General features: G+C 35.6%; 1 protein-coding gene across 1 annotated transcript; it reads right to left on the minus strand.

Annotated features, from left to right (window-relative positions):
* Positions 1-530: 530 nt before the first annotated feature.
* Positions 531-5,966, minus strand: LOC116205766 (dihydroceramide fatty acyl 2-hydroxylase FAH1-like). Its single transcript, XM_031538428.1, has 7 exons — positions 5,784-5,966; positions 4,483-4,554; positions 3,835-3,927; positions 3,477-3,673; positions 3,028-3,133; positions 1,726-1,872; positions 531-912 (listed from the first exon to the last, which is right to left on the minus strand). Exons 2-7 carry the CDS (start codon positions 4,531-4,533, stop codon positions 793-795), a joined length of 714 nt encoding a protein of 237 aa, XP_031394288.1. The 5' UTR covers positions 4,534-4,554; positions 5,784-5,966; the 3' UTR covers positions 531-792.
* Positions 5,967-10,823: the final 4,857 nt, after the last annotated feature.

Here is a 10,823-nt window from a genome sequence, read left to right on the forward strand (position 1 = left end):
TTGTCACTTTAGTCCAAAAGTTTATTTTTCCGTTAAAGACAAATTTTTCGTCCAAATAATAATTTTTTACAATTTTGAAATATTGAAAAATTACAAAATAACTTAGAATAAAACCTGAAATGTAAAAAAAAAAATCTTTAAAGAAGAAAGCTTGGGGCAGATCCAATCGGGTCTGCCCCCAAGTTTTTCTTTCTTTTTTTTAATGTTCAGCTTTTTTTCAAAGTTTTCTGGCTTTCGGAATCCTTCAAAATTTCATAAATTATAAAATATCATTTTTGACGAAAATGTATTTTTAATGGATAAATGAACGGCCGGACAACACTGGCCAAAAGGGCAGATTTAGAACGAGAATGACAAAAAATAGAGATTCAGAGAAAGGCTGCAACCCACTACTGAGCATGTTTCCAATGAGCCTAAAGCTACCCAATTGTAGATCCTCATCCCTTACTCTTCTATATGTATCATATAAGAAATTTTCCTAACACATAAGAAATTTTCCTAAGAAAAGCAACAGTCGGGAATCGGAAATGTGTCTGATCAATTATGCCAAATTTTAGATTAATAAATTATCAGGGACAGCAAATGGAAATACATTTACACAGAATCTTCCCGAGCATGAAGGAACACAAAATTGACACTGCACGAAATATCACAATATAGCTTAGATCGACATACAGTAGCGCAATAATGAATTTAGTGAAGCCCTAGCAGAAGAATGTCTATAGAGAAATATTGGAGTACTTCGGCAACTTCAAACTTCCAAACAGTTCTCTTGGCCATCACTACCAGCATTCATCTACTCTTCTCACCAGCTTTCCCCAGAGGAAGAGTCCCAAACACTCTGTCCCACAGAGCTGAAGTGATTCCAAACCCCTTGTCCTGGACCCGGAAGTGATGATTCAAGTGATATTTCTGCAGGCCAAATGATTTCAAATTCAATCAAACCAAGAGGTAAAATACAATATTGGTTTAACTGTTCTCTTAAAAGGGTTTTATCCTACTCTCCATATGCCTCTTCAATGGTCAATTCTCAGTTTTAACACCATAATCACGTCGTTTATGTTTTCTTTTAATAGAGGAACCGGGTGGATTGGATCTCCAGTGCCACCAGATATTGGATTTTTTCCATGCAGACCACTTTAGTTCAGATTAACACAGAAAATACAACTGAATTGAAGAATTTCTTCTTTGAAATTTGATCTCTGTTAAACTACAAAAAAGGAGGGGAAAAAAAAACTGCAGGCAGAATCGACGTAACGATTGTTTATCAGATCCACAAAAATTCACTTTATTTATGATCGCTGGTAATAATGATGGCTTCAAGAGTTAGATAAATTGACTAGGTCAATGGAGGAGAGAGAAGTGCCAGGAAGAAAAAAGAAAGATATGATTAACGTTGAAAAAGAAAAGTGAGTTGGGGCACAAAGGAAAGTGCTTTAGGCAGCAACTCTCTCAATGACTTGAGACGATATTTAGTCCATTTTGTGGGCAGTGGAAACAGCCCCAACCTCTATAGATTATAACTTTATTTTTTTAATCTCCCATATTATTGCTCCGCAATCATTTCTTCACTACAATTCTTGTTTGGATTGAGTCATCATTAGCCACCATTCTGTTCCTGTTACATTTTGTTTTATGCATATACAACGTGCCACAAAAGGAAAGGTTGCAGAAAAGTTTGAAGATTTTATGAAAAGGGTCAGAGGATTCGAAAGGGAATCCTACCTTGAGACTTTTGGGCATTTCGCTAGTGGGCTGGCCATGGTGCAAGTAATAATGGGTGACATCATACATCACGTAACCCAGCAGACCTCCTCCAAACAACACAGGAGTTGTTGAAGGTGTAGAGATGAGCTTAAGCAAGTTCCAGAACTGTCAAACAAGTTCTCAGAAATGAGTTAGAAGAAGGAAAATAGATACACCAGCGTGTAGATTGCCACAAGTGAACTCTGAATGAGCAATTATAATTTATAAATGGAGGATTCTCTACAATAACTGACAGCGAATATTGTAGCATAAACCAACTTGTAAATGCTTATTTCAAATGGTATCAAGGCATCAACAAGCTTGACTCAATGGTTAAAATTAATTAACAACAAGTGTGTAGCTTTCTGGAATTTTTGTGCAGTATTTGCGGAACTGACCATATTCTTTTCTTGCCAAATGGTAGCTGCTTCTTGGGACCAGAACAATATATATATATATATATATATATATATATACATTTGAATGATGAGACCTAAACAAAATAGTATACTTTCTAATTCTATTCCTATATGACTTGCATGCAGTTTTGGCTTCAGTATGTGGAACTCCATAAGAAGTGATACTATCTGCAATTCAAATAGAAGCAATAATGCTGAAATCAAACTAAGGGACTGACAGAACAGAGGGGTTCATCAAAACTAAGTGTTTAAATCAAATGAAGATTGTATGCTGAAAACTGGTCCAAAGAAAATGACCACATCAAAACATTAAGAATCAAGTTGAGATACTGTTTGCCCTTCCAAAGTATTGGCGGAGAATAAGATATACCAACATGATATTCCTTCTGCAACTTAAGAAATTTTTAAGCTGACTATAAAATTTCAACACATTACGGAAAATATATTCAAGCCCTGTGCAAGAATAAATCTATACCATCTGAAATTATATTATAAGACTTTTTAAAAGTAGACTCATTCAGACACTAAAGTCAGAAACGTTGCAGAGGAAAACCTATCCTCACAAACTATTTGGCAACTGCCAGAATCCAGGATCGAGAATAAAGCCAGTGAGCATGAAACGCTACAATTTTATAGATAGGAAATTCACGCTTTAAAGTAATACGACAATCACCGAGCATTCATCACAAATATTAACACATTCCAAGATTTAGGGAAATCATGTACTCACGTTCAGATACAGCCCCATATCTAGACTGGGTGGGGGTTACTAAAGTAAATAGACTACAAACTTACAAGGATGCAATACACTCCATACATAACTTGTTTCAAACAAATGGCAATTAGGCAAAAGTGTACTTACAGGAATGCAAAGAATAGCAGTTGCAGCTGGTGGAAAAACAAGCCGAAGGCCGTCCATTGGGTGCTTATGGTGGCAGCCATGAAGAAGATAATGCAATGTATTTCCCCTAAAGTGTCAAAATCCAAGTTAGATAGCCATAGCAGTTCTAAAACTGGATTGCATTGGACCAGACAGCTGGTCTGACTAAATCCTGACACTGGCCATCCAGATCCACATGATTGTGTCACTGAACTGGGAAGTTTTAGACCATCAATTTACGAAATTTACATTTTAAAGTAACTTCCTGAAATGTCTAAATAAATTTGGCCAGATTCTTAATCCATGAACGATGAAACATGGCCTTTACCAAAAATGCTATGTGCCTGAAAATGACACCATTGATGATGCATCTGGGTGTGTTCATGTTGGTGTTCAAAAGAGAGTGATATAGTCAGAAACAGAGATCTCACCAATAGCTTTTTGTCTTGATGTGGAAGAGGAAACGGTGCAGAGTATATTCCAATAATGTCCAGACAAAGATCCCACAAACCACCATTAAAGCTATCTGAGGTGTGGTATGACCCATCCTTACTGACATGGAGATGCACCAACATACTACTGGCAGCCAAATGACAGGAATTGCCCACCATACAGTACGAGTCAAGAACTGTTCCAGATAAACGACGCGGGAAAGAAACCAAAGATGTTTAGTTCACAAGATAATAAAACTTAATTTTTAACATATGCATTTGCCACGACGGTTTGGAATAAATCACTCTTAACTATTTGGAAAGCAAAAGGATAAATGACAAGTAGAACACGCCATACCTCCCAGAAATCACTCTCAAAAAAACGAGGCCCTTCCTTGCTGACAATGGGCTGGTGAACCCACTCCTGATAAGTTTCACCTAAATGGCCGACCTAAGCAAGATTTCAAATGTCTTAGGCAAATAAATGGTGATTATAATTAACAGTAAAAGTAAGGGCAATTATGGTTGAAAAGTTATACTGAAATTTTGAAAACGTGCCCAATCAATGAATAGGTATTGTCAGGGGAACAAGGAATTTTTTCCATTTGTATAATCACAACTTAAGAAGATTGTCAGAGAAAGATTAATCTACTGAACTATTAGATATAGAGAATTTGAAAAAAATTCCATCATTGAGTAGATTTATTAAACACATGCATATATAGAGTTACACCCCTGAGTGCAATGAATGTGCACAAGCTACAAAATTCGCATGCAAGACAAGCATGCAATGCTGATATGACTATGTCTCCCTACTATGAACAGAAAGAGAAGATAATCGAAATTTAACCATTAATTGGGTTAATTGTAATGCCAAACAAATTCCACGGATATTTAAATTAACATGTGCGGACTATAGAACTGAAAACTACTTAAGATCAAAGTTCATTACAATATATGCATACCTTAACAAACAAAAAGTAAATGAATTAGAACATAACAATACCTGGAAGACTAGTGGTTTATTTAAATCAACTGTGAACCCTTGCGCAACCATCTTGGTCTCCTTAAAATGCACCTGGAAGTTAAGGGAGGGACAGACATATTACAACTGAATGGTACGATACATAAGAATGACAAAGGAAACTTCTGTCAAAGAGCCTTATATAGAGCTAGCTAACAGATAAAGGCACAAACTGTGAAAGAGAAGACAACCTCTTGGAAAAGGTGGGTTATGCAACTTGCTCTGCATCCTAGTTACTATTTTTAGGTTTTAGGAACAGTTGATTATGGTACACAAAGGGAAAAGGAAGTAATAGCAAGTATCAACTGGAGATCATATGTTTGAAGACGAAATGGAGAAGCACCCAAATCTGAGCCTTGACGGGATTCAAAACAAATGGTTCTGAGAAAGCACCAACTGAAATTACTAACAGCATGTTAATGGAATAATAAGTACTCCGTGGGAATACTTTTTTCTTGATTGGGTTGACAGGAACGTCAAGGAAATGTAATGGAACAAAGGAGCTAGGAAAACGGAACAAAGTTCACCCTCAAGGAAGGTCAATTGAATTAACCAAAGAAACAAGTTAGCCTGCACAGAGGTACATCCATATATGTTCCTGCGAAATAAACAGATCCGTGCAAGACTGAATGGACGAGGACTGCAACCAAATCCAGTCTAGATATTAAGCCGGTTCAAACCAAATGGAGTACAGATATATCAGAATAAGAATGACCAAATTTGAATTTCGGGTTTGCATCATTCACTCCACCTAAGAGCTGATGAATAGATGGATTGTCACTTGAACAGGACCCACATTCGAAAAGAAGACAGGCCCAAAAGGCGAATTATAAAGTTTTATACACTTTTTTTTTTATTTTAAATTCAGGCCGAATCTGGTTGACATATCACCAGGAAAGGTCAGCATCAGGAGGCAAACTGAACTGAACCAACCACAGTTTGAGGACAAAACACAATCAGCCAGCAAGCTCTGTTGATGGAAGTTTGCAATATGATTGATTGACTAATAGATCCACAAGAGAAAGACCCGTTCCTCTACTTCGTCAGCTACAAAGTGAGTGGTCGGGTTAGTAGGTTCATTCATTACTTGCCCGCAAATCTCGAGTAAGCCGTCGTCCTCACCGGATTTCACGAATCATTTCACTAAGCTAAACACGAAAGGGAATCCCGAACAAGCATAGACCAGACAATGTAACTTTGAAGACCCTCATGATTCAAAGGAAAGACGCAACAATCATGAACCCGCTTCAGATCGTACAATGGAGGGAGCAGGGAACACTTACCCAGGAGACAGCGGGTCGGATCTGAGATGGAGGAGTGGAGCTACACCACCACCACAGTCACCACGACCACCGCCGCAACAGTAGGCGCAGGCGCAGTAGGAGGGAGATTGCCGACTCGAGGGAATGGAGATGAAGAAGAAGAATTGGGGTGGGAGTGACCGCGTCCGTGAGTGGAAAGAATTTTGGGGGCAAATATATATTATTAAATATTATTATTATTATTTATTTCATCATTCGCCATACAATACATAACGTGGAGACGCCAAAGCATATCTGGACCGTTGGTTTTTGAATAGAATCAAAGAATCAAAGGACAGCTGATTCTCACGTTAGGATCATTGACAGGCTGGCGACATTAACGCCCAGCTCAGCTCCTCAAAAACCAGAGAAAGAAACTGCAGACTCATTTTTTTCCTAGAAATTTTTTTCACTTTTAGGGCCCATTAGGTTCGTTTCAAACAAGAGAGGAATCCGAATAGGAATGAGACCTTCCTATTGTAGTTGTTTGATCGGAGGCTTTGTACTTTGTGTTAGGAAATCGCTTATCTCATAGTAGAGAATCATTCATTCTTTGGGCCTCCAGGAAATTAGAAGAGGAAAAGAAAAATACTTTTATCTTGGATAATTTAAATCAGTGTTATCAGAACCAGATCGGACGTCGAACCGAATAAGGTATTAGTTCATGGGTTTATGGATTCAACCGGAAATTCGATGGGTTGGACCGCAGATTTATTTAATCATAATATTTTAATATTTAAAGTAATATTAATGATAATTAAATTCATAATATCTATCTAATTTCATTAAAAAATGTATAATATCTAGGGAACAAAACTAATAGATGAAGAAATGAAGCAACAAATAGATGTTGTTTAGTTGGTTAAGGAGTGAGCATAGTTGTGCATATGGAGTGAGAGGGGGGGAGAGGTTCAAAACCTCACATTGTCAACAACTTAATATTTTTGTTTATATATTTGTCCAACCATTAAACCCATGAACCGACTGGTTCTGTGGGTTCAACAGTTCAAAGATGCATTTCCGGTTTAAATGTGAAACCAGGCCGGTCATGTTATTGATTTTTGGTCCAACCGGTCGATCCGGTTCTGATAATAATGATTTAAATTATACTTTCTACGATTTAATAAAATAACTACAACACCAACTCTTTTTAAAATAAGACAAGGACCATCTTAAGTTCTTTTGAGATGGCAAGTTATTTGGTGGCCTGTGCACATAATATGTTTTTAATTTATGATTTCAAAAAAAAATATGTATATATTGAAATTATTTTTGAAAATTCTCTAGAGAAAGCCCATCGATGACCTCACTGGGAGGGTGCGGGGTCTCAAGATCCTACTCGACCTAGGGTGGGGGCCTCCCACATGCGTGGTCACGTGACAAATTCACTGGTGGGGGTGGTGACAGGAAAAGAGGCCCCACACCGCAGGAACAAGGGGAGGTCTCCGTTTCTAGATTAGTATTGCATGTTTTCAACTGTTTTGTATATTTGAATAATTATAGAACAATCTTTCAATACTTTCAAGGCACTCGGATCAAATTTTTGTTCTTATTTACTTCGAAATGACTATGCTATTGAATAAATTTGGTATATTTTTAAATGAATTATGTATATATGTTATATGATTAATCATTGACACACATGGATTACTTATTAGTCGTTTACTTAAAATATTATATAAGTAATTATCAAATTCGGAAAATTGATTGTGATTCCTAGGCAACACTCCATGATGAGAATCAAGGGCATGATGATAAGGCTGATGCACGAAAGCAAGAGCTTGGAAGTTGAGCACATGATGATCAGGCTGATGCACGAGATCTTGGAGGCTTACATGTGCCGAGTGGACCAATAACATGGGTGAGAGCAAGACGAATTCAACAAGTTATGGAGAGCTTGATGATGGACTATTCAGGTCAAGAGAAGACTAATTCAATTGAGTCTCCAAAGGGCTTTAATCAATTGATTTGCCATGAGTTAATTGCAATCAATGCCAAACTGGAGTAGATGCATATGGGGGCAAGAGGGAGCTGAAGCTGGATAAAATTAATGCCAAATTATTCTAGATGGCATGATATTGATTTCCTTTTATGCCAAATTAAGATTAGCTTGTTTCTCAAGTTTATTTATTTTCAATTTCCCTTAGGCATTTATATAAGGAGTCCGACTAGCTTATTGTGGTTAGACTATTTTAGTGAAATTTTCTCCTTTGTTCTTCATTGAATTCCTACGAACGATCAAGTGTGATAACTTGTGAGGTTCGACATAATTTGATAATATTGGCTATATTTTCTTTATAAACAAGTCAATAATCATCGTCTTGATATTATTAGTTCTTGTTTCTCTATAGACAATGGGTCACTAGTCCTCTTCATCTAAATATGTTTTTGGCGATCTAGGAATCAATTCAAGTTTGACCGTTGGGTTTCACAATCCTTTGTGAGGTCCGCATCACTCCAAATGGAAGCAAATGAAATTAAATTTTGATTCCTTATTAATTCAAACAAAAGAGAAAATCGTCATTCCATTTTCAATTTCATCTCATTCCACCTCATTTCAATTCCATTTCTATTTTATTTTCAGACCTTGAACAAACAAGCCTTTAGTGATCTTGGCACCGATTCTCTAGGACTGTTGATAATAATGCAACTACATGCATCACTAGGCCTTGTTTGGAAATGACGTTAAGTTAAAACTCAATTCCATTCCAAGTATATATATATATATAAGGGAAAATAGCCCTATATAGCACAGTTTTTACCTTATTTTCACTTCCTATTACAGTTTTTAAAGTTGTCACGATCTAGCACGAATCACCATTTTATTCCGGGATCTAGCACACCGTTAAACTCCGTCTAAAAACCGTTAAACACCATTAGACGGAGTTTAACGGTGTGCTAGATCCGGGAATAAAATGGTGATTCGTGCTAGATTGTGACAACTTTTAAAAACGTGGTAGGAAATGAAAATAAGGTAAAAACTGTGCTATATGAGACTATTTTTTCTTTTTATTTATTTGAAGATTCACCACCTAGAAAAATTTGAAAATAAGTGTGGAGCTTTATAATAATATCAGAAACATGGGGTAAAAGTTTTATCTCGTTTTGAAATCAAGGGATTCACAAAAACTATCAAAATCGGACCACCGAAAAGATAAGTAAACATATTTTATCTGAAGATTCACTGTTCAGAAAAATATGAAAATATGTGAGGAGCTTTATAATAATGTTAGGAACTTGGGGAAAAAGTTTCATCTTGTTTTGAGATCGGACGGTTCACAAAAACTATCAAAATCAGAGCACCGAAAAGGGTAATTAATTTTTACCTGAAGAGTCACCTCCCAAAAAAATTTGAAATTTTGTGTGGAGCTTTATAATAATATCAGGAATATCGGGTAAACTTTTCACCTCATTTTGAGATCGGACGATTCACAAAAGCTATCTAAATCACAACACTGAAAAAAGAGGTAAATATTTTTTATCTAAAAATTTACTACCCAGAAAAATCTGAAAATTTGTGTGGAGCTTTATAATAATATCAGAAACATGGGGTAAAAGTTTCATCTCGTTTTGAGACCGAGAGATTAACAAAAACTATCAAAATCGAAACACCAAAAAGATTGGTAAATATATTTTATCTGAAGATTCACCGTCCAGAAAAATCTGAAAATCTGTGAGGAGTTTGCTTCATCTCATTTTGAGATCGAACAGTGCATAAAAACTATCAAAATCGGAGCACGGAAAAGAAGGGTAATTATTTTTTATCTGAAGATTCACCACCCATAAAATTTTAAAATTTTGTGTGGAGCTTTATAATAATATCAGGAACGCGGGATAAAAGTTTCACCTCGCTTTGTGATCGCACGATTCACAAAAGCTATCTAAATCACAACACTAAAAAAGATGTAAATATTTTTTATCTGAAAATTCACCTTTTAGAAAAATCTGAAAATTAGTGTGGAGGTTTATAATAACATCAGGAACATGGGGTAAAAGTTTCACCTTGTTTTGAGATCGTACAGTTCACAAAAACTATGAAAATTGGAATACTGAAAAGAGTGGTAAATACTTTTTAAGGGAAAATAGCCCCTTGTAGAACAGTTTTTACCTTATTTTCAATTCTTACCACATTTTTAAAAGTTGTCACGATCTAGCACGAATCACCATTTTATTACCAGATTTAGCACGCAGTTAAACTCTGTCTAACGGTGTGCTAGATCCGGGAATAAAATAGTGATTCGTGCTAGATCGTGACAACTTTTAAAAACGTGCTAGGAAGTGAAAATAAAGTAAAAATTGTGCTATATGGGGCTATTTTCCCTATATATAATTGGGTTGTAACAATAGTGGGAAAAAGTAATTATTGTGATGTTAAATTATGGGAAAAAAAAGTGAGAAGAAGTAATGAATAGTTAAGAAAAAATAATGATTGTATTGTTGAATTGTGAAAAAAAAACTAATGAACAGTTGAGAGAATTTCGTATTAAAAATTGAATTGAATGGTAGAAGAAAAATGGAAAAATAATAATTATATTGTTAAATTAAAGATAAGTTGAGTTAAAGTAGAGTAAAGTTAAAAAAATAAATCATTTGCCAAACAAGGCCTTAAGTAGCTTCTTTTTTCTTTTTTTTTCTATTTTTTTTTAATTTTTTCAGTGAGAATCACTATGGTGCTTATAGTTACTACTAGAAGTCTATCGACATTAACCTCAAGGGCTTGGGTTGGTGGTCGTGTGTCCCTCAAGGCCATATTGCAAGATTATTTCCATGAATCCCTAAGAAGGTGCGAGATGTTTGAAAAGTCAAGTTAGGCTTGGTTTGAAAGTGCTATTGTTGAAATAGAAATACTAAATTATAGTTGTTGAAAAATAAGTGTTGATTTTAGAAAGAGCAAATGTGTTTGTAATGAAACAATTTGAAACCACTAAAATCAAATGAATGTTTAAAATAAAAAATAAGTAGAAACAATTTTTATAAATACTTATCAATCTACTGGACAAAATTACATTTCCAACAACAGAA

This window comes from Punica granatum, chromosome 4 (genome assembly GCF_007655135.1).
Source record: "Punica granatum isolate Tunisia-2019 chromosome 4, ASM765513v2, whole genome shotgun sequence".
NCBI classification, from domain to species: Eukaryota; Viridiplantae; Streptophyta; class Magnoliopsida; order Myrtales; family Lythraceae; genus Punica; species Punica granatum.